This window comes from Manacus candei, unplaced genomic scaffold, assembly GCF_025592945.1.
Source record: "Manacus candei isolate 608988 ecotype Guabito, Panama unplaced genomic scaffold, ASM2559294v1 h1tg000015l, whole genome shotgun sequence".
In the NCBI taxonomy this organism is placed as follows: domain Eukaryota; kingdom Metazoa; phylum Chordata; class Aves; order Passeriformes; family Pipridae; genus Manacus; species Manacus candei.
In genome coordinates, this window is record NW_026138063.1 from 10,253,334 (window position 1) to 10,278,393 (window position 25,060).

General features: G+C 38.3%; 1 protein-coding gene across 12 annotated transcripts in view; it reads right to left on the bottom strand.

Moving 5' to 3' along the window:
• The window catches only part of LRCH3 (leucine rich repeats and calponin homology domain containing 3), a 63,253-nt gene that overhangs the window by 19,372 nt on the left and 18,821 nt on the right, over nt 1-25,060 (bottom strand). For 7 of the 12 annotated variants that reach the window (XM_051781634.1, XM_051781633.1, XM_051781629.1 and 4 more), the window contains exons 2-15: nt 18,898-19,042; nt 17,619-17,745; nt 16,784-16,889; nt 16,459-16,595; nt 15,398-15,507; nt 11,138-11,231; nt 10,173-10,293; nt 7,501-7,649; nt 6,052-6,128; nt 3,197-3,292; nt 2,732-2,783; nt 2,448-2,588; nt 1,183-1,230; nt 42-95 (exon numbers count right to left, since the gene is read on the bottom strand). In XM_051781634.1, the coding sequence (XP_051637594.1) occupies nt 42-95; nt 1,183-1,230; nt 2,448-2,588; nt 2,732-2,783; nt 3,197-3,292; nt 6,052-6,128; nt 7,501-7,649; nt 10,173-10,293; nt 11,138-11,231; nt 15,398-15,507; nt 16,459-16,595; nt 16,784-16,889; nt 17,619-17,745; nt 18,898-19,042 (1,457 nt within the window). The remainder of the gene's footprint in view (nt 1-41; nt 96-1,182; nt 1,231-2,447; nt 2,589-2,731; nt 2,784-3,196; nt 3,293-6,051; nt 6,129-7,500; nt 7,650-10,172; nt 10,294-11,137; nt 11,232-15,397; nt 15,508-16,458; nt 16,596-16,783; nt 16,890-17,618; nt 17,746-18,897; nt 19,043-25,060) is intronic. The other 5 variants (XM_051781635.1, XM_051781632.1, XM_051781624.1 and 2 more) reach the window with 4 other exon arrangements.

A 25,060-nucleotide genomic window follows, 5' to 3' on the forward strand; every position in this document is an offset into this window, starting at 1 on the left:
GAATCTGCCACATAAAAAGGCCATGACGTGCAGGATCTTACCACTAACAAGGCACTATCATCAGTATGCTGAGACCTTCTGGATGGAAAGGGACACTGGGAGGTGGGAGAGATGGAGTAATGTCAGAAACACACACAGTGTCAGAAACACATGGTATGAGAACAGACAGACAATTTTGGAACACGAACTGCTTGCTTATCACACTGTGAGGCTTTTTAAAACAATCCATGAAGTGCATGAAACCCTGCAGGAACACACAGCCATGTGACCCATGAATTACAGTGCATTTGTACTAAGAAATCAATTATTCTGCTTTCTATGTTGTCTCAAGCAAATACAGAAAACTGTGCAATGACAGTGCTTACTGTGGTGGAACAAAGGACCCTTTAAAAGAATAAATTAAGAACAGAAAAACATTAAGAAGAAAAAGGAGCAAAAACTATTTCAATTACCCCATGTTTTGGTAATTTTCTAACAAAAAAGAGTTAGTCAAAAAATGCTGCTAAAGAACGATTATATTAATTGTATCATTAAAAGTTTTGATCTGATTAACACTACCAAGTGAATTATCTTTCTCTGGATGCAAGTGGGGATGGCAAGCAGTGGAAGAACTATTACTGTGCAGAAATCTGATGCAGAGACTGAACAGATGCCATTGGTTCAGCTCTGTATATTCTAGAAGAGTGAGCCTTGTATGATTTGTGTTCCCTACTGACTTACTGGTTTTAATTACAAAACTATAGTAGAATAAAACTTTAAAAAATACTTGTTTCTCTGATAGCCCTCAAAATTCTAATACTTAATATTTCTGGGATAACTTGCAATCTAATAACAGGAAACTGGGAGAAAACTGATAAGTGAAGGATGTCTCTAACACAGTAACTTGTCTAAATACTGTTAGCAAATAAACTGTACTGCTTGAAAGGAGCATGTTAAAATGGAATATGAAATCTGTTTTCTGCAGAGAACATAGAAAACATACAAGAAACAATAAAACAACACACTTGGACAGGCAGTCTACATGAACAGAAGAAAATACTAGACTGTTCCCATAAGCAAAAAACCCCAACCCAAGGCTTAATAATGCATGAAAAAACTATGCTATAACCCAGTTCTAAAGAATCCTCCACAACCAGGAAAACACTTCTGACATCCCTAGTAATAATCTTACTGGACTCTTACCTCACTATCCAGAGGACTTTGCTTCTGAGGACTTAAGGATGCTTTTTGCTATAGAGAAAAAAGAAAAATGAAAATAATAATACAAAAGCTCAGAACCAATCAGCATAATTTAGAAGTGTTTTAAAACAGAACTCTCAGTTTTTAAATAAAACATGCATTGGGGAAATTGCTAGTTTCCACTCAGCTGAAACTTCACTGTTAGTTAAAAAAAAGCCTTCACTCCACATAAGACAAAACCCCCAATTTAAAAAAAAATTATGCATATGAAAGATGCATAAGAAATCCAAAATACAACCCAAGGGAGGAATTTAACTGTTAAGCGTCCATGAATAACAAAGGCAACCGAAGGGAAAAAACCCAACAAATCCAAACCAAAAACCCCCAAGAGGCTCATCAATGAACAAAATGCATCCTATACAGCTAAGTATTTAACTGAAAGGTTGAGCTGAATCTTTAATAAAGCAGCTTTACTACAAAATAGTGCCAGGGGCTTGAGAGTAGCTGGTGCTAATGAAGAGCCCAGTTTCAGGCAGTTAAAACCCTTTTTCTAAACTAACTTTACAAAAGAAATAAATGCAATAAACCATTATTTGCCTCTCTGCAGACCACTCTAAGCCCAAAATATTAACTGTAACATTTCTTAAATTTGTGATTGTGAGATTTGGGTAGGTTCCCAGAGCAGTAAACAGTAAAATAAATTTAAGTCAACTAGCATGTTAAGCAGCAGACTACTTCATACTGACTGCAGTGATAGAGAAAGTGAAGACCCAGTGTCCACAGAGAGTCTGATGTACCATAAGTCTGCACCCATGCTTTACCTGGAGGTAACTTATTTTATTACTATAAAATAGCAAAGTAGATCAGGTAACATTACATTTTTGTGTGTATGATTCTCTCCTCCCTGCCAAATTTGCCTTCAAAATTACAGTGCCTCTATGCCTTCTCAGATATATACCTTTCTTATACCAACCCTGTCACATGTATCCAAATGAAAATTGAGTAAACGAGGAGGACTATGCAAAACCAGAATTCTTTGCAACACTCATATTTTGGGTGAATCTTCCATTTACTCCCCAGTTCTAACTTTGCTTATTTTAAGCTACAGCATCAAGACTGAATGGACTTCAAGTTAGCTGACGATTTTCTTTATAAAGTGCGGTGCCCGCCCAGGAGCATAACGTACAAGTATTAACGACCTTGGCAATCAGTTATAATTCCAGGATTCAGAAAAGACAAAGTATCAAGTAGGTACTAAAGGGAGGTACCTTAACAAAGTCAAGGACAGCTTCTCTCTGGATCTGCTTTGTTCTCATCCTCTCCTCCTCGTACTGAAGCGCTGCCAGCTGAGCCTCCCGACGGGTGCGCTCGATGTGCCTGCGGTGCAGCTCGGAATCTGTGCTAGGCACCTGGAATAAAACAGTGCATCAGGCTGTAAAGTCAGAGCTGCAGACAGGTTATGGAGTAACAGTCCATGTCTTATGGATAACAACGGTTTGGTATTGCATCAAACTCATCCAAAAGAATTAAACAGTGGAGTTCAATGTATTACCTGACTGTGGTGACTCGACAGCGAGAGAAAATAAGGCGAATCAGGCAGGGGTCTGACAAATGCAAAAACAGAGAGAAAGTAGACTTTTTAACTTAAATATAAAGATTTTGCATACGAATTGCCAGTGACGTACAAGTATCTTATCAAATCAGAAGAGTAACTGTTTAGTAAGCAAAGCTCTTTAACTGCTGTGATTGTGATTTAACTGACTGTGCATGACAGATTTTGTGAAGTCATTTCTATCTCTTCTCCTTAGTTGTGATAAAATTTTTCTACAGCCCAAGATGTAGAAAGCACAAGATGTACCAATGGGATTGTAATGTATGTACTCTATTCTCTACAGTAACCAAACCAGGAACTTTCCAGATGATCTTCATATAGAGGAACAACTGGCTATTATGGTTACTTGGGGGGAAAGGAAAAATAACAAAATTAATCAGTAGAAACCATGTTTCTTTTCCCTACCTCTCTGTCCTGTCCACATAACTCCTTAGTACTTGGTGATGCTCTTTGTCCTGCATCAAATTTAGAGTTTCAGGTCTTCGTAATTCATCTGTATCCCTGCAGGCAGACACCAGGTGGAAGGGGGATTGGCCACTGATGCATATAAACTACTGTCAGATGAATTCTTCTCTAGATTAAAACTGTTTTTCTAAGAGAATTGCCTAGACAATTAGCTTCAGATAATCACAAAGGTGAAATTTAATATGACTAAAGAAATCACACTGTGATACCAAGTTAGATGACAACTACTGCAGTTCATAATTAAATAAATGTAACTTGCTTAGTTAACAATGATGTCAAAATACAAAGATGGATTCTCTCTTTTAAGACTATATTTTGGTTATTGCAGGCCTTACTCTGCTCTGGAAAGAGCAAAATTATTTTTAAACATCAGTTCCCTTTGACATTTTCAGAACAAATCTGCTCCCTTCCCCGGTCAGGTGATGACCTCCCAACTGCCAGCAATACAGGCCATCAAAGTCACGAGGTAAACAAGAACCCATCTGTCTCTTATCCATCTTATCAACAATAAGAGAGAAATTTTGCAGTCAGTTCTTTGCTAGAAGGCAGCTGTCAGGACTGAAACAATTCCCAAGGTCCAGAGTCCACAGCATGTCCCTGCCATGTTGCTGCCTAGAAAGAAAGTTGATGGAAATCAAGGAGTTTGCTCTTGACAGCCCAAACTCTGTGACCTTTGTTCCTGGGACAACTGTGGAACAGAGACACACTTAACAATGCTTTTCCAAAACATGTCAGTCCAGCTGCCTGTGTGTAGACTTATGACCTTTTCTGCAGGGAGAAGTTTAAGAGATGTGGAAGACCCATATGTTACAGGTCTCCCTGGTTACTTAAATTAGCACTGAAGCACATGACAAATCCATTACTGTGCTGTTCTGAACTGACAGGACTGGGTTCAACTGAGTGCCAAGAAGTATATTCAGAGCTGAGTACACACAGCTTTGTTGCAACAGGAATGCACCACCGTCTGTCCAGAGGCACAAACTGTATTTAATGAATTGAATCAACTAATAGAAGCACTCTTGAGATGAAGTCTGCATTACATCCAACTCCAAGAGTTTTAATGGCTCCAGTATGCTGAAGAAAAAAAACCAAAGAGGTTGCCTGCCAAGGCATTTGCACAGAATTATTGTGGAAGCAGTTTACAGCTTGTGGTTGCCACAAATGAAGTATTTGCCTAATACAAGCTTAAAATATAAAAAATTACTCATTGTCATATGGCTGTTTTTACATAGCTTTGAAGGCAATAACAACAGGACCTGTTTTTTATTATTAAGAATTTCACCCTCCTGCAGCATAACATGAATAAGCTAAAATTCATTTAGATCGTTGATTAATTACTTCCACATGAAGACCTGCTGCTATCCTTCAGTTAAATTTTGAAAACACTGGATTACCCTAGTGAACTACAATTTCCTTTATCATTAACATCTGTCTATGTAAACAGCACCTCTCCCCTGGCTAACCAGCCTTTCTGCATTTCCTTCAGATGTAACGTGGAAACCAGTGTTTGTAAAGTCTAATTATTTCCATGCTGACAACAAATGTTCAAATCGAAAAATAAATGAACAAACAAGCAAAAAAATCAAGTCTTTCAGACCAAGAGCACCCACTTTATTTGGGGAGAACATGGCAGACTGCTCTTTTACTTTATGTACCTTGTGGACACTACAGGATCAGGAATGCTGACATATGCTGAAGGAGTTTCCCTCCCTTATATCAGTGCAGCTACTGTATCTACACATTTACTGCACATTTCAAAATGTCTACTAAAACGTTGCCAAAACTCTGGAAAAATTTATACACTACTCTTGGTTTAATTTTCTCTTTCAATACCATTTTAGAATCCATTAAAAATTAACTTCTACTGACAGTGTAAGTAATGACATACTTAAGACTAGCAGTTGTCTTTCTTTTTTTCCCCAAACAAGTACAACTGGGGTGGTTTTCTGTGGAGTCTTTGCACATTCACTTTCACTCCACAGAATACTGAAATGCTTCAATGGCATATTAAAGGTTCTATGATTTTTGATTATAGTTTCATTATGAAAAAGCTATACATTTGCTTATCTTCTGGTCTTTTAACTAGACACCCAAAAGTCTTTTCTTAAACCTAACCACCCCTCATTTATACTCTGTCCAACTCTGACCCTTATTTTACAGATAAGCATTCCCTCCAATAAGCTAAATCATCTAAGCTAAATCATCATTAAAGACAATGGGCATAGTCAAAAAGTCTACTTCATTAAACTAAGTGACCTGTTTTCAGGTCTGACTCCAATTCTATCCCTTCTTCTCCTGATGTAAGCTCATGATTATGGCACAGAAAAGCACATTTTAAATTACAGTGACCCCCCACAGTACTAGAGCTACCAACAGTCAATCAAGAGCGTGACCTCATGGCCCATCACATATTCCATAGTAACCCTATGTTTCCATACATTTATCCCTTCAGTCCTTTATGTAATATAGCATAAGTGAAGTATTTCATCAAAGCACAAATTACATCCCAATAAGCAGATATTAAATCAGTTTAAAAGTATACACTTTAATTAGGCATATTTTTTTAACCAACTGATTTAAAGCTGAGCATTGGCTAGAACAGCCACTCCTTTTGCTCACTGCCATTATTAGAACTCAAATTCCTAATCTGGAGCAGCAACTTAACAATAAAGTGCCATGTACATTGCTGGTGAGGCAACAGAAAACAATGCCTTTTTCTAAACGTGTTCAGCAAATATGTGCTCTGCATTCTTCATGAAATTCTGGATAATTACTGTTACCACAGTAATTCTTACCTGTTTTGATGTAAATGCCGTCTTGTATCTTCTGTTCTCTGAAATTCTCTGATGGATGTGGGTTTTACTGGGGAGTTCTAAGCAAAAAACCACAAAAGACTAAGTTAGCAACCTATTCAGAAAACTGTACATTAAGGTCAAACAATCTCTTTGCAAAGCTACATTTGTAACTACTGGTATTTAAAATACCTGACAAAGAAGCACAAAACACAACTCCAGGATGTTCATTTCCAACTAGGCAAGCCCACTCTTATTTTTTTCTCCAATTTAAATACATATTAGTTTCAAGATTAAATATGCCTGCTGATAACTTCAGGAGTTTTAAAACCTTCACTATTAAGAATCCTCTAGAGAAGTTCATGTAGGTAGAAAACAATTATTGGAATGTATATACATTTTTCAGAGTTTAACTCTACAAATGCACAGCAGTGCAGAGTGGATTCTCAGAAATACAGGATACAGTAGCCGATGATCTTTTATGATGCTGTAAAGAGAGTCCCAGAGGGACTAAGAAAGCAAAACATGGGATGAATAAGAACCAACCCCTTAGGTTTAATTTGAGCTATGAAATCATTTACCCCATTGGGAACAGAGACACATAGCCTTTAGTGTTACTTAAAAACTTTTACTGACATCCATTAATGCAGGAAAAGAGAAACTTTTCAAGATGAACTTGCCAATTTTCAGTCGTGCCTGCATGCATAGTTAGCCTTGCTAAGTAGTAGAGTACTTTGCACTGTCTTTTGCACTCTCTTTTTAGAGAAACTACTACTTTAGCTAAAAGCAGTTTAATTTTTTTGAATAGAGAGACTCCAAGGAATAGCTTTTTTGATGCTGACAATGCCTTTTCCATATCTACAGCAAAGAGTCCTTGGGTTGACGTGCCAATAGTTGTCTTCTCTGAGTTTTGCTCTTGAGTTTGTGCCTCAAGTGTCATCACCTACTGTGATTTGATACTGAATTTATGAGATTTGCAAAATGAATTTACCTCTCATATCTGTGTGACTGATTTTAAACATAGTAAACAGTAAAGTGGACAAAATAGGGACCAGGCTGCTACATGAAACATAAAGATCTGCCTTTCTTTTTTCTTTCTTCAAAGAGCAAATATCTTTCTGCTTTAGAACACACAAAACTTTGAAAGGACACATCTGAATCACAGCACAATAGTTATTCTTTAAGCAGATCAGCCACAAAGATTTTTTCAGACAACTTATTCATGTAGTCTGTACAGTGAGCCACTGAACTGTGTAACTGTGTACATAGGTATTAATTAAGACTGACAGAACACAGAAGGAAACATTATGTGGCTGAAAATCTGTTTCTATAGGTTTGATTTTTGAGGACACTCTCCAAAAGTGTTCCATCCCAATGATTTAACAGGGAACAGTTTTCACAAAGGGTTTTCCTGGGGTGTATGAATTTAATTAATTCAAGTAAAAGCACCACCTCATTAGAGATTCGCCGCTGGTCAATATATGCCATGAACTGTGAGCTGAGGCTGTCTGAGTCCATGCACTTGGGCTGCCTCACCTCTTCCTCCTCCTCCTCCGTGGCACAGCTGTCAATATAGTCGATCTGATCGAGATCATGTTCCACTTGACACACATACACAAAGAAAACACCCATAATTAGATAACCCACAGGAGAGGAAAAGACCCAACAAAGCAGCAACGTAAGGAACTGAGGCCCTACTGTTTTTCTTCCATCTGGGAAAGCTCAGTCTAAAAGCTCTTGGATTTTGCCAGGCCCACTTTGAAACAAATTTTGAGAGAATGCTAAAATTTTTGCTTTTTAAAAAGCAACGATGAACATGTATCAAACACGTAGTTTTATACTGCTGGCTGCAGATACTTTTGCAGTGACTGAAAAAGTAAAGTAAACACTGTGATTTCTTTTCAGTACCAAATACTATATATCAAAAGCTTGTCAGCTAACACCAAGACTGTAAATGATCTGTGTAAATTTTTGAATAATTTCTCTTGGTTCCAATTAATCTCTGTCAGAAAAATTAGAATGGATATAACAGATTCTTCTACTAGTTTTAGTACTACAACAACAAAATAGAGAGCAGCATGTCTAAGTTACATTTATTGCATTTGCATCCAGATAAGAAGTGTATGTGGAAATAATGAAGAACACTACAGAAAACAACAAAACACCTATAAAACTGTGTAAAGGTACCTGCAATTTTATTTTAAAAAGAGGAATTAAAAAAGATATTAGGAACCACTGAAATGAGAGCAAGAAACAGCACAGTTTGGTTAGTATTGATTTTCCTTTGTGTGGGAGATATTATGTAGGGCAATTTTTTCACTTGCCACTGCTTTTACACATTCTGCCCAGGGATTCTGAGAGTCATGACATTGAGTAAACCACTCAAATGAAAAATACTGTGAAAAATACTGTGCTGGGGAGGCAGAGGAAAGCATAAGCTCCCTTTCAGAGCACTAGAGCTTTTTTTTCTTAAAACTTTCCCCCAAACTTGCTCCAGACTCTCTTGCAGACATTCTTGTTCTACTCCCCCGCCCCTTTCCTGCTTGTCTAAAACAGACTTCTCTTTGCCTCACCACACAATCTAGCAACTGTTACTGCCAAAGCCACCTCCTCTGCTACTACAACCATCCAAAACAGCATTCCTATATACTTTGGCTTCACTAAATCTCCATCTCAGTTACAAATCTTAAAAAAACCCCAACATGCCAAAATTCCCCTTCTTTCCAGCCTTGCTTACTAAATAAAAATAATACCACGACCAATAATGATGCAGCAGAGGATGAAAAACATTAGTATCTGTGTTAGGAACACAGAATTGGAAAGTATCTGGGCCTCTGACAGCCACATGTGCCCCTCTCAGATACTCCTACTCATGAACTGACGGTGCTCCAACTTAAAAGGCTACAAGGCATTTTGAAATCCCTGGTGTGCAAAACCCAAAGAACAAAATAAAGTTAGTCTTGGAGGCAGAGCTGGCAGCTCTGTTAAATACCTGTTATTAAGGCTGCCCAGAGCTTCCCATGACACCATGTCTTAAATTCTTTTAACTGCCAGAATTTACCTGTTTGAACTGATTTTTTTTCCCATGAATGTATAAAAGAGTGTGAGTCAACTAAAAAGTTTAAGATATTTCTAGAAGGTGGCAAATTAAACAAAAAATTGTAGCAGAGGAGACTAAGACCAAGAAAAGAAGATGGCAAACAATGAAGATAGGGAGGAGGAGGGAAGAGAGAAGTAAAAGTGGAAGTTGGGCAGAGGAGACTAGATGTAGCTGGGAAGAGTGACACTCAGATAAAGAAAATGAACTGTAGCCATTAGGGAAAATTAAAAACAGAGAGCAGCTGAGGAAGAAAAGAAATTAACAGAAGTATAATGGGATGAGAACTCATTATAAGTAGTGCAGAAAAACTGAGAAGAAAGAATGATTGAAAAAAACAAATCTGGAAGAAGGTTAAAGTTAGGGCCTGTAGGCAAAAAGAGACAGCAGTAGCAACAGGTTATTGGAAGTTAAAATGGAGGAGGACTGTGAAGATCAAGAAACGTGGAAAGCACCATCACCTCTTGAACAACAACGAAGGTGCTACTGTAAAGCCTGTGGGACACCAACTGAGAAAGTGCAACAAAGCAACGCCACAAACACCAGTCCCTCCTAGACAGCTTGAAACTTTGGATTAAAACACAAGACTGCTGAAGGAGACACTTGTGCTACTCGGAAATACGAAATTCCCTGACAAAGCTGCTCGTTCCGTTTCGAGAGCAGTTGGCACAGAGCAGTGACAACTTACTACTGCTGTGAATTTTGCCCAGTAGCTCAAACAGTAAAACTCCATGCACCAAAATTCAATATTCTAAAATACTGTTCAAAGCAGTTGGAGACTTTAAAATAGCACATATGTAAAAGCTGACACAATGTTCTCCAGAAAATCCTAATTCTGCTGCTATTTGATTTTGCCTTTAACATCCTTAAAACAGCAGTGTTCTTACACTTTTCCCCCAACATTGCTTTTGCGTAATTCTACCTAGATCTTTCTCCTTTTTTCCCCTCTTCAGACAACCGTTTAGCAAACATTCTGGAACTTTAATGATGATGACAACACATATTGTTACCAAGGGTCACTATTTACCTCCACCATTAGTTACGACTGCGCTCCCTCGGTTTTCTTGATACTGACTCTCTCTGCGCAGCCTCTGCTCCTTGGTGATCTCTGCCACACGTAAAGGGAGATCTGAGAACTCATCTGTTGGCTTTGGAAAACAAACAGTGAAGTCAGGAAACCCTTTTCTTCAGAAAGAACATCTTGTAAGCTACTCTCTCTTGACTTGTGATTTTACTTCAATTGTCCTTTTTGCACCTACAAAACACTAATTTAAAGAAAATTCAGCTATAGTGTATTGTTTTAAGAAAATATGTGGTTAAGCTTTCTTTAAAAACCAGGCTGGCTACAGTTTTGCTTGCAGTATCTGCAAGTGCTTGAAAAAATCCCAGGATGGAAAGCCCCAGAACCCCCTCAAAAACCAAGCTGGGAGTGCAACCAGACATACGGAGCAATGGAGCATAGCTCACTGAGACACTTTAGGTCTTGGCTACTGCCTTTTCTAGTTATCCCAAGAGGAAAAGAAAATCTCTTTCTGGGAAGAACAGTTGACAGTCTCTTTGCTAAGAGATCCCATTTTCCTGCTTTTAAATGGCAAACGGATTTCAAACAAGGTGCAAAGAAAGAAGAAAAAATTTCCATCTGATTTTTAAAGTTTATTTTCATGTTCAGATTTGTTTCATTGACTCAGCATTGTTTATACGATACAGTTATAAGATTTTTTAAAATGAGGAATGCCATTTTCCTCATCTTTTATTCTCCAGCAAATTAATCTGTCATGCACTGGTTTATACATTTCTGTTATTATTTCAAACTTTGAGTCTGTCCCATATGAAATTATGCTTGTTTTAGAGCAATAAAGCAGGAAATAACTGTGGCTCAAGGCAACCTGCACACTAGCATACATATATTACCTATGGATTATGCTTCCAGATGTATATGCTTAGTTCTCTGTTCAACTCTGCACTCAACAAAACCAAAGCTGCAGCACTTACTTCATTCCCTGACCATCTTTTGTCTCCGCTGTCCACACTATTGAAGCCAGAATCGAGTGCTCCATACGGACGACTGGAATAGAGTTCCTCGTGGCTGTCAAACACACAGTTTTAGTTACTGGAATATAAACACCACCAAAAGCTTCTCAGCTATTACAGAACAAAAGCAGAATAAGCCACCAAGCACAGTTGCAGCGTGTTCACAAGCTCAGCATGTTTGAAAGCCTCACACTGCATTTGCCACATAGAGCAGGAGGCGAGTGCTCACAACTCAGCATCCTTGTCAGTCAGCTGTCACCTGCCACTGACTGGCCTTTTAAGAGCTAATCTGATCCAAAGTATATATTCATACTTTAAACGTTTCCCAAATAGAAATTATGACAAGGAGAGCTGCAAAGTGGTCTCATATTTTGCTCTTTAACAAGTCAAATTTTTATTTTCTACTACTGGTATGTTTTGGTTGAAAAGCTGTCCCACAAGCTTTTTCGTAATTAAGCATAAACCCTTGCAATATTACTAAAATCACAGAATATACTACTTCTACACAAAATACACAGCATGTATTACATAACTGACTTCTGTGTCATAGTCACCTACCTAAGAAACTGTGCAGAAAGATGGACAGTATTTCAAATATTTCAATGTAATAAATACAGAAATACAGTTTCCATCTACAAGCTTTGTCAATGACATGTCTAGACAAAGGCATTAGACATGTGCCCAGTGCTACAAGACACATAACCAAACAGCCATACAGTTCTTCTCTAAATTTCTGGGATTAAAAACTACGTAATTCAGCAGTAAAGCCATCACAGATGTCAAGTCTGGCAACTGCTGCAGATAGCTACAGTAAAAGAGACAATGGGACTTGTCTGATCCACTGCAGATGGCATTTCACAATGGCTCAACTGTCCTACTGGCACTCGATGCCCCAGGGAGAACTGCAGCAGTAATTACTACATAATACACAAGGAAGAATTAATTTCAGGAAGCTAATTGCTTCACCCCATCCTAAATAAATTGCAGGTCATTTTCTCACTGATATTGCTCTCAAGTTGTTGCTCCCTCTGAAATCCTGCTTTCGGGAAACACTTATTTTCAAATTATTATTTTTATTATTATTATTAACACAGCACAGTATGTGTGCATGAGACTTTGTAGAAGAGTGACAGACTATTATCCAGGGCTGTTTTAATTTTCAGACAGACAAGAAAGAGGAAAGAAGTTCCAGGAGGGATGGTGGGCTACATTAGGCTATATGTGTGTTTCTATGCAGATGTACAGCAAAAAACAAGCTCTTGTATCTGCACTGAGTTTTAACTCAGAGGAGTTCCACTTTTATGGCCCTATATTTGAACAGAAAGATCATCTGCATAATAAACCACTAGAAAGAAAGGGAAAAATAACTTTCTTCTTTTGGGTGGAAGAAAAAAGGATGACCATGAAACCACCCACTGCAGTTAAAGAGTTATTAACTTGAATCACTGACAACAGAACCCTACTTATGCTAACAGTTCATGGAATTTAAATACTGTATTTAAAACATGGGTGGACAAAAAATATCCATTTGCAGTATACTTCCATTTTAAATGAATCAATATTTTCAGAATCTACTGAGCACCCTGTTGTAGGCTGAACAATCATTGCAAATTGAAGATCTCAAAAATGAGGAAATATTTTGATACAAATTTTCTTTCAGCCTTCCTTTTCAATTAGAGATTTTGAAAAGCTGTACACCTTTCAGGTTAGCTGAAAGCTCAAAAAATCACTGTTTCCAGGACTTCTCCTTTTTAACATGAAAGCTGCTTTCTCTCTTCCCAGCTCTCACAACTAAAACCAGCTCTTCAATGCTGCACATTTGACACGTTTATAATCCTACAGCAGCCATCCTGAAATCAGCTGAGACTTAAGATTTTTATTCCTCCCTGAACAACAAGCTACAAGGAACAACAATTAGGCATTTGAATAGATGAGAGCATTTGGGGGCAACTACAACTTACATGGGAAGCTATGTAAGTCTTGAAATCAAAGGATGAGAAGCCAAATGTCTGGTAAGCCCAACAATCAAAGGAAAGACAATACTTGACAACATTTCAAAGGCACAGCTCCAAAGCCACACTAAACCACTTATTTTCTACCTCCCGTAAGAAAGAACAGTTGCCCAAGTCCCAGAAAATCAACCACATGAGTACTTTGTATTCTAAACCTTCTAACTCCAGACTCTACCCATTTGCCTCAGTGCCAAAAACTGCTACACAGCTTCAACAGTTCTGTCTCCTCCCAGTTAGATTCATGCCAGCACCAACCTGAGCTGCTCTGAACTTCAGTGTTGCAAATGAGAGCCTGGCTGCAGCAGAACAAAACTTGCTGCAGATATATTTCATGTAGCTTATGTTTAGACAAGGACTGCAACACACCACGTTTCACTCTGGTAAGACAGTTTGATGTAATTAGACAAGGCTAAAACAAATAATTAGCTGTACTAGAACCTCCAACCCACACTTTCCATAATGTTTCACAGTATCTTGTTTTATTGGCAGTATCAACAACCTTGCTATTAAAAATGTTTGATCAAAAGTGAACTGACAGCATGACACAAACTTCTTTAGACTTTAAGAGTCTCTCACTTAGTTCAGATTCTTAACCTCCATGGCATTACACCCAGTTTATTAGATACACCAGCAACAAAGTCTGGGTGGACTGACTGACACGTTATTCCTATTGGTCATCTCTGAATATAACAAACATAAAGCTCCTGTGACTTCTCTGGAAATATTAACTATATCAGAGCTGAAGGTTTTTATTTCTTCTATCCCAAGTTTCAGAAGGGTATCATAATTCGGGATCCTCTCTTTCACTGGATCATTCTACCACTTCCTTCTGATATGTACTCTGATCCATGGACAGTTCTTCCATAGGTACATGAAGACGGGAGGGATCACCTGCAACATTAAATGCCCTAAACAGCACGGTAACAATAAACAAATCTATCCCCAACTCTTATCTCCTCTTGGGTATGGAAACACAGTTAAATGAAAGCTTGTTGAAGCTCATTCCATACTGCTGAATCCGGTAGCAATTCCAGAGAAAGTATCCTCAACCAGTTCTGCTCTTGTTTTCACATTTATAATTTTAAGCTATAATTAAAATACATTAATTCTTCTCATTTCACAAAAGCAATTTATGAGAATTTCCATATTAATATACAGCTACAAAACAATAAATCAGTAAGCACACAGTCCACTGATTTTGTTGGAATTTCTCTTAAAAATAAACAGTGTTAGAGCTAAACAGATCATGACATTTTATCATTTAGAGCCTTTTATTTCCAGTAGCAGGTCAGTATCCTCAATATTATGCAGCAACTCTGCCACAGCTTGTACTGGAAACTGAGTAACACTCAACATGTTCACATGTTGAGCTCATCTTGAAAAATAATTTAAGACATTCAGTGCTGATGAGGAATCCCTCTGTCAAGCCCCTCATGCAAGTTATTCCTCATAAATCTGACTCATGATGATTTATTGTGAAGCCCCCTCATTTGTGTTTTATTGCTGCTAAGGCAGCAGCACATCCTTTAGCAACTCGCTCCTCCACACCTTATTACCACCTTCCATGATGACTGAGGTAATTTTTATACATATTCAGTTTCACACTTCACTGACTCTCTTCTGTTTCATGTAACAGAAATAAATCTTAACTCCTGCTTTTCGCTAGACATCTTCATTTAGCAGCTGATATGGCTGACTGTTCCAATATTTGTGTTACAATGCCAAGCAGCAGTGCCAAGTGAAAGCTTGCCAGAAATAACAGTTTACTGATGGAGTGGAGATCAGCATTTACACCTGTGGTTTGAGCACAGCAGTCACAAAATTCTGTACAAAAGGTTAAAAATCACAGCAGGGACATATACTCCAGGAAGTCTGTGGAAACTATTAAGATCTAATAAACTGAACATACATGTTAACAACATGAGAGCACACCCTGTGTACTATGAAGATATCAACACTCCCTTTTTACTGTGTGTCAACTCTAACACTACTTTTCACATGATACTGCCCAGATCTTCTGAACTGCTCCTCACTTCTTATACACTGGTACCTTGTTAGAATACACTATGACATAACATAATATTTTTCAAAGCCACTTCCATCAGTGCACTTAGCAAAGAACAATCCTTGGATCTATTTTTGTCATTAACTCAGACAACCGACAAAATTTTCATGAATGTCATCAAAACTTGGCTTGTGCAAAACTTACCATGATCCAAATCCCATGGGTCTCCTGTCATAATCAGGTAAGTCCGGAGCTATCTTGCATGCCTCTATGTTCAGGTATTTAAATATATGAATTTTTCCTTTTATACATATCTTTAAAAAAAATTGAAAAAATTAAATCAGTATAATTTGACAACACATTTTCAAAGTAAACTACAGACATTTAACATGCAATTGAGAGTGATAAATGAGCATGATTACATCAATCAATGTATCTTTTATTCTAATCTCACTGCATTTTAGAGAACCAGCTATAGTGGAGCATCATGGGATGCCCATGAGAGACAAATGGAAGCTGTTCCCCAAGTACATCTGGTCTGCAGGCAACTCTGTCAGCTGGATGCTGAAATTTCATCATGCAAACAAGACATAAGCATTTACAAGTACTAGAATTTATACTCCTGGCATCAGAACAGATGCATCCCACCCATGCCCAGATTTGAATGGCAGTGGCAGACTGCCAAGGTCAGCTCAAATTTATGGTGGATGAAGCCAGTAACAGCTGTCTCTGCTTTCAAAAGGGAGGCAAAACCCTACTGAAACTGCAGGACTCAGCAAGGGCCACTCTTGACTCAGAAGCAGCAGCTCAGAATACAACCTGTAATACTCAGGGGCCTGTACATCCATTAAAGATCAAATTAGTCACTAACCATATTGCAGTTTCTAGCTCAAAGGCCAATTTGAGCCCTCTGCTGCAAAGTGAACCAGCAGCACTGAGGCCTCAGTCAAAATTTTGATCTGAGTGGCACAAAATCTGTCTCGTCTAACAGATCTTCCTCTTTCCTATGCTGAAAGCAGCAATGTTCAGATAACAGTGGAATCCTTTGCAATATCCCACAGGTGAGACTACTAATACAGTAAAGTAAGAAAAGCAAAAGGGATTTTTCAAGCTGTGCTGTATATTTAACACTTTTATACAATAGAATTTATTTAAAGTTCTCTTGTTCTTAAATAAAGTTTGCAATATAATCCTTCAGCTTTTAACTTTGTTGGTTCTGCCCTTTTTAACTGAACTAGTAATCTGATTTCTTAGCTGCAGTTTACCTGTGCAGGGGGGGACTGGAGAGGGTTGTTCTCTAACATGATGGACTGAAGATGTCTGAGGTTCCTATAACAAACTGGTATTGTTGTTATTTTATTGCAGGAGAAATCTAATCGAATCAATGGCAACTCAGCAAGCTCTGGAAATAGAAAACAAACATCCAGTTCAGCAGATCGAAACAGTGTAAGAAAAAGCAAGAATATAAAAATAGGTGTTTCACATAACAATTAAGTGTGCTGCTTCAAGCTCTCAGGGGAAGAAAAGGGGACTGAAAAATAAAGAAGTGCTTGAAGTTTCTGCTGTTATAACTGACAGCCTTTATCTCACCTTCAGGTAAACGCACCAAATTATTTCGTCTGACATTTAGGTCCCTCAAGGATTCCAAATGGCCAATCTGTGGAGGTATTGTCTGTATTTCATTACAACTCACATCCTGCAAAGCAAGAGCAAAGAATGAGTTACCACTGCCTGGTAAGTCTCTGTTAACTGAAATATGCAGCTCTTTGTTTAGGGACTGAACACCTCAGATCCTTATATTCATCAATTGTCATTGCTGATGTGAAGCATTGTTCTCACTTTAAATACATGGCAAAAGAAAAGCTTTAAAAGATTAAGCATTCAGATGCAGAAATTTATTTCAAGTTATCTCATTCGAGTTATTCCACAGTATTTCAGACAGCACAACTCGCTACATAAAAGCTTTTTGCCAGAAACAAATGTACCAAGAGCTCTAATTCCATCTGTCCCTCCTTTCTAAAATAGGGAAGACACTTTAATTGACATGGATCATTTGCTCTCCAGTGCATCTTTCCCTTACATAATTTAAAAAAAAAATCTCAAGAGTATTTCAGACTCTTTTCTAACACCTCTGTACAAAATCAAAACATAGTTGCAGTGCTGTGGCAGACAGAAATCTTCCTTAGGCTAAGAGCAGATTTAAATAACTTGCCATTGCATACAAGTGGTTGGTTTACAATCATAAAGTTCTCAGCAGGGTGAGAAACAGGATGTTGATCTTGCACTTGCCCAGACAGCATCCTAATTACTGCAGGATTTTGATCAGTTTAAAACATTGTTATTTCTTCTGAAGCATCTGTGAACTTAATAAACATATAAATTAAAAGACTGAATAGTAATAGCTAAAAATCAAGTGTATACTCACGAGCTCTGTCAGCTGTCTGAGCTGTCCAATTTCTTCAGGTATTGAAACCAATTTATTATTACTCGCTATCAAAACTTTTAGTGGCAGACTACAGAGGTGTACTGGCAATGTTGAAAGCTGGTTTCGACTTTTGACAGAGAGAAAACAAAATAACCAGAACACTGATGAGAAATCTTAATGCAATGAAAGACACATAGAAAAAGCACACTCCATTTAGGTGATCAAATCAGGTTTTATATAATTACTGCAAAAGTAGTTCCATGAGGCTGTTCTTCACTACTTGCTTTATCTAGTTACGTGTGAACAAACTCTGAATATCAAGCACCAAGTCTGATCAGATGCTTTTGAACTCAGTGATAGGGACTGTGACATTTTTGTGCCCTTTCAGGTGCTTCTGGTAACTGGCCATGCTCTGTCACAAAGGAGTTTGAGCAGAGTGGAAAAGCCTTTCTCATAAGGAGCACTGCAGGTCAGCACACACAAAATGCCAGAGAGAAATATTAAATATTCAGTATCATTAGATACTTAATATTTAAAGTATATTTCTAATTAAGTAAGGACAATGGGACTGCACTCACTAGAGATACAGCATTACGAAAGCCATACATGATTCATATCCTATTTGTACAATTTTCATATCAATTAAAAAAAAGAAAATAAAGAAATATACTTTTGCCAATTTAGTGTGCTTATAACACCAGAAGGGGATAGCCTGAGACCTTTTTTTTTTATAAATATCTCTGCCAATTTCTGACAAGAAACTTTCCACATCTCTTAAAAGACCTTCTACAAATGCAAGATGCTGTACACAGTTGAATTTCATGATGGGCCAAGTTGCAGCAATTAGCTTTTAATGCTGGCAGTGAAGGGCTAATGCTTGAGAAAGATCTTTCAAAGCCACCAGTACAGTGAAGGTAAAGGGAAATTGCATAAGCCTTATTCATCTGCAGCGAGCTGAATTGCAAAGACCATGCTAAAGCTCTATCATCTCTTTTCAGACTGCACACCTGTACTTCACAGGAAAATTACTGGATTTATTTATTTATTCCTTTAAACTGGAATTAGACTTGTTCATACTCCACTTCTAAAAGCTGCTGCTTAATCCTCATGTTCCCTGATCCACCTAAGCGGGTTAAGAATGGTCCAGGTTGCTTTGATTCAATGACACACAACACAACAACATGATGATTACACAGCAAGTTTGCACTACTTACAATGCACCAAAATTTACAAACCCAGACTACTCATACTAAAGCAAAATTTGTAAGACAACTGTTACCTGATATTTAGAAATGTTAAAGACTGTAAGTTCAAAACAGCCTCTGGGATGTATCGAATGCAGTTCTGGTACAAATTAAGACTCTCGAGGGAGACAAAGTGACACGCTTCTGCTGGAAGCTCAGACAGCCTGTTCCGTGACAGATCTGAAGGGAGGGAAAAAAAGAGAGATTCAGTAAAGCTACCTTAAAACTTCACCAAGTTCCTTGCTTGGCAAGAGACAGAAGTTTAACCAAATCTCCTACGACATGTTTGTATTTGAAGAATCAAAACATTTCCTTAGACAGTTCCAATCATCAGTCTACAGGTATAAAACATCCATCAGCAGTACTGTCCTTCAAAAGCTGTGATAAATAACGCACTTGCAAAGGGTTCTTTTTTCTTTAAAGGTTAAGGAAACCTGCTGATTATAAATGCCAAAGGGCTGTTCTCACAGACACACACACAGAGCTCCCACTTCCTAACACACCCAGCTCCAAGTCCCGACAGGAGCAATGCTCCGATCTCAAGCACCTTCTGTCAGCAGGGAGTTCCCACAGAGAACTGTTTGCTAAGCTGATGCTTCACCTCAGTATTTTTAAGAGGGGGGCAGACATTCATTGCAAAAACCCATGTAACCTGAATCAGTGTTATGAATTATTAAAAAAAAAAAAAAAATCCACATTTAATTGCTATTTTCTTTATTTGTTTTGAACTTCTCATCAACATAAGAGGACAAAAGCTACCACGCCAAAATACATACAATAAATTGACATACTAATTTCTGTATCTTTATTCCATGAAGGAACCATACAATACAGATTACTCTTTGCATTGCCAGAGTGTGTGGGAGAATCTTACCAGAATTAAATTCAGCAGTTTTTCTGATCACCTCACCACACAGCCCCATAAACCCTATGCCAGCACCAGGGAGAAACATCAGTGCAGGCAGCATAATCCCTGTTCTGGTGCCAGGGATTACTTTTGGAGATTTAAAGCACTCACTGAACTCCAGCCTAAGTGGAAGCAGCAAATAAGTCGGACCGATCAGAACCTCCTTAAGGATCTGCAGATAGTAAAGGAGTCAATAAAGTAATTGTGTGAGTCCTACAGGGACACAGCATACTCTTCCAAGGGAATTGTACTGGAATTGTACAGGCCAGTGGTCACAGCAGCAAGCCTGCCAGAGTTCAAGAAGTGTTTGGATGACACTCTCAGGCACACGGTGTGACTCGTGGGGATGGTCCTGTACAGGGCTAAGAGTTGGACTCGATGATCCTTGTGGGTCCCTCAAACTCAGCATATTCTCTGATTCTGTGAATTTATGCAATGGACACTTATTTTGCACAAGCCATCTCTGATAATACACTTATCTGTCCTAGGATTTCTTCTGCTTTACTTCCACAGCTTAATTCTCATTAATGATTTAGTGAAAATGACAGCAAACTCCAGCCTTCCTCTCCTCCAGGTTGTATCACTGCAGGAGATTTAAAGCAGAGTAATAGTGGTAAGACTGTGCAACAATGGGGTGTCCGAAATTGTGACATTCCTAATGGGATCTCTCTGTGTGCCAATGTTGTCGTAAATGTAACAGAAGAGAGATTTTTCAAACAAACACACTTCTCCTCAACATAAGCTATGTATCCAGTAAAGTTTCTAGTAAGTGTTTGCAGTCACTGGAGTTATCTGTGATCCACACAACTTTCCATGAGGTTCCACAGTACAATTGTATGTTACTGTCTAAGAAAGGGAGAAGGATGCAAATTATTTCAGGGACAACAACAAGCAAGAGTAATTTAGAAAAAAATACTTGGCTTCCACATTGACTAGATGCTTAAGTGCCTATTTAAAGAATTATTACAACACTGATTTACATATAAGGTGTAAATGTTTTTCTTAGGGACTCTGGAAGATGGAAATGAATTCCACCTCTTCTCTCACAACACACTAACATCCTTCAGCTCACAGCTTTATCCCTCCTTCACACAGCTGTGCTGGCAAAGGCAGTTTGAATACAACCCATTTTAACAGAGAAACAGGCTTCCCAAGTAGTGAGTCCTATTTTCTGGCAGAAGAGTGGCAAATAAAAAGTTTCTTTCAACTGGTTTGGAAAGGTTTACCCTCAAACATGAGAATTCTCAATTGCTTTTTGTTTCACTTTATATTACGAAAGAACATTTAAAAACTACTTTTTACATATTGTGCAGACCATAAGGCTTGAACTAGTCAAGAATTTCACATATTCTGAGCTATGATTTAGTATTTCTAAAGAAATAACTCTCTGCAAAAACAACATTAGGTATGAAGAAATGAAAATATACTTTTTAAACAACAAATGAGCTCAGTGTGTGATAGAAAAGAGACACCAGAGCTGGTTAGCAGCAATGACTAACTTTTTCCAGACTTCTCTCAATCTACAGTGATTTCTAAAACTTGGCATTTCTATTTAGCAGGAGACATTCAGTGGAAAACAGATTAAACCAGAGCTGAATTTTGATGCTGCAGTATAGTCTCTTACATAATTCAAAATGGGTCTAACCAGTTACAGGTTTGATTAATAACTTTGCAGCATTTTTACTCGTGATGGCCATGAGAATGCTGTCTTACACACAGCATCCATGATTCCATGTGTCCAAATGGCGAGCCAGGAGGGAGGGTCTGCCAGGGTCACAAAAACAGGCAAGCACTAGGGAATAAAAAAACCCCAAACAACTAAGCTAAAACAAGAGTATCTGGAGAATTACACAGAAGCAAGATACGATAAAATACAGTGTCAGTTCTGTATCTGTAAATGAAGAACTGCTCTTTTCTGCAATCCCCTCCCTGTCCCATTGCAAACCTCTTACAGGTATTTAAATTTCCCAAAGTCCACAACACAGCATCCCTAAGATTCAGTGACATTTTTTTATTTTGGTCCAGGTTCTCTGGAATCCTCCTCCATGCCAGAAAGTGGACCTTCGATGGGACCAGAAATGAGGTAGAGAATACAACAGTCACTGCACGAAAGAATTCAAAATCCTCTTTCCCACCTTCTTCCCAAAAACACCTGAATGAAAGGTACAGCTCTAACAAAACCAGAAGAAAAGCAAAAGCATTCCAGTGATTGGTTATATATTCCCATTTTTGTTGCCCTGCAGTACAGCACTGGTTGGTGCTTTTCCAAAAGAGAAAGTGTGAGGTAAAGGAAAAAACTAAGGTATTTTATTTAAAATATCCTGTCAATGGAGACTTATTTTAGTGATATTCTTCTGCTATTGTGTACATAAAATGACTTCAACAACCAGGAAAAAAAAGGTGTTACAGTACAAATTACTGTGTAAACTAAAATTTCTGCTAATATTTTTATTTCTCAGAGAAAATAATGAATGTTGTAGTGAGATATTATTTTTCATATTTTTTAACAAGCAAGAAATAATCAGTGTGATGCAGATTATTTCCTTTAACATGTATGTGCACACCCTTTCTGCTTCTCATACCTTAAAATGCAAAAAACAAATGACTAATTCCCCCCGAAAGCACAAATGCTGAATTTCACTATGAATAAGCACATGAGTGAAATACAGCTGTTATAATTTGACTTGTGTTCACATTTCATGGGTCAAAATCACTGTTACCAGAAATCTACTTTAAAGAAGGGCTCTCCTACTTTGCTAAAAATGGATGTGTTTCCTTGAAGGCAAGATCATGTGGAATTTTGGCAATGGCGAAGCATTCTTTGGAACTAAGGTCTTTGAGAAAGATAAAAAAGCCAACAGTACAGATACAAAATGAAATCTCAGAGCAGAGTTAGATCACTGACCTTTTCCATTTTAACTGGGATTCTGTTCAGAAAGCCAGTAAATCCAATGTCAAATGAGACTAGAGAACACACCATGCTTAAAACTGCATCATTTGGCATTAAATGTAAACTCTTCCTGTTCAAAAAATGTTCCTCTAACATTAGACATTAGCAGGGCTGTGTTCACACATTTTTAACTTCAGCTGTAACACAAATTTTGCCTCCAAAGGAAAATCAGTGATGCACAAAGATGCACTGTTCAAGGCACGGGGTACTTTAACCCATTACATACATGATAATGGGAGGGAGCTGCAGCTCAACTGCTGCTGGCACTCAAACCAGCTGGGTGGTGGTGAATTCCAATTCATCACGAGATGCTAATGTGATCAGTCCAGTAATCCTGTTGCATGGGAATAGGTTTCGGTTCTCATTCCAATTAACTACAATGAAGGCCAGTTCTAGACCAGGGCTGTGCTACAAAATTTGGTTGATAAAAATCTGCCCTTTGTTACCAGAGATCTGCATGTGTTCCCCACACACTTTGAATTTTTTTTATTATTATTATTTTTTTAATTTAAACCAGCAAAGCCTGGATTTCTGGCTGTCTATTCAAACCCAAATGTCAGCAACCACCACAACACCCGCTGGCAACACACTGATGTAAGAGAGACTGTGACACTGTCAGCAGCTCTACGCTGTGGGCTCCCACCCACGACGTAGCGTGGCTTCTAGAACACCCCAGCTGCAGCTGCGTGACATCAGCCACCAACGTGCTGCAGTGATGCAACAGCTCTGGTATCTGTGAATCCTGATGGTGACACTGGTGGCTTACAGGCTGCCCTCAACTAGAACAGCTTCGTTTGCTGGGCAAGAAAACGTTCTGCTGTCTCAAAAACTATGAAGCGTGTGGCGTAGCTCGAAAGCACACGCACAGCTTTTCTTTAGTAACAGACAAATCTAAGACATATGAGCCTGCAGCTGACAGAGGAAAACATATTTTCATATAAATAATTAGATAAGCCAATCAATGACCAGGAGGCTGACAGCCAGCATGGCGACAGAAGGCAAAAGGCAGCATGAAGTGCTGTAAGGGGACAAAGTACAGCTGCTCAAGAAGAAATACCAGAATCTGGAACTGTGTAAACAGACTATTTTTTTCACATACAAGAATTAAAGACCAGAAGCAAACTCCACAGTTTCACACTGATAACAACAAAAATATCATTACGCTGAAGAATATCCTTAAGTAGTTGATGTAACCTCCATGATACGGAATGCAACAGGGAAAAGCTCATTTACAGCTCCTGCTCCCTGGAAGTTAACTGCTTACGTACAGGACCTGTCAGATATGGTCACTAAACCCATCTTTTGAGGAATGTGATGCTATTTCATTGCTCAATTCTCAACTCTATTACAACAACTATATTTTCAAATGCATTTGAAGCACATTGTTACGTAAACCTCAACTCCACCTTCTGCTTCTCATTGTGTTAGGCAAATAAATTCATTCACATTCATCCTGGGTTTATGAACTGATTTTTTTCACCTCTCAAATGTTTCAGAACTTGAAAATCTAAGAGCAGCAATGCTTGTGATCCTGCTGACTTTTAGGAAACATTCCCATAAAACTTCTAAACTAAAATTAATAAAATGAAAGCATAGCCCTAGGCAGATGAACTCTTGGTATTACAATACTGACTTTTCTTGCACAAGAAAATTAGAAGTCATTGTAAGATAATAGCTCTGTGATAAACTTCTGATGCTGTTGGTCCCTGTACTCAGTTACTGGGAGTGTTTTCCTTTCTAAGCACTGAAATGCTGGCATCCTTCAAGCTTCATTTCACACCTGGAGGATTTCCTGACACAGGAGGGGTGACTTTACCTCTTCCTGCCTGCTGTGATACAGAACTACCACTTCTCTTATACCCTAATTTAAAACAAACCTCAGAAATGTCATCTCCTGACTCACCTTTTACCTGCCAGTCCTGTCAAACCTGAACTTTTCCCAACTATTTTCCCATGTATCGTGTAAACCTATTAAGTTACAATGAAAGAAGGTGGCATTTACTGAACTAAAATGTGTCTGTTCCTTTGTTTTCCCTAGGGAATACACACTGCCGAGGACAGCACCACTGCCCAAGCTGCAATACCCCAGTAACAGCATAATGAAGACTGTTTTCACTTACATTCTTTCTGTAGCCCTGTAATGAAATACAGAATTTCCAGTTTCAATTTCCAATATTTCACGAAAGAAAACAAGACTCAGACACGTGATCCATCCTTGATACACTTACCACATTTCAATTCTCAGCAGATCCATTCTTGATATGCACAATCACATTCCCACTTAGCAGCAGCACCAACAGCACTAAACTGCATTTTAACCATTTCCACAAACTAACATTTT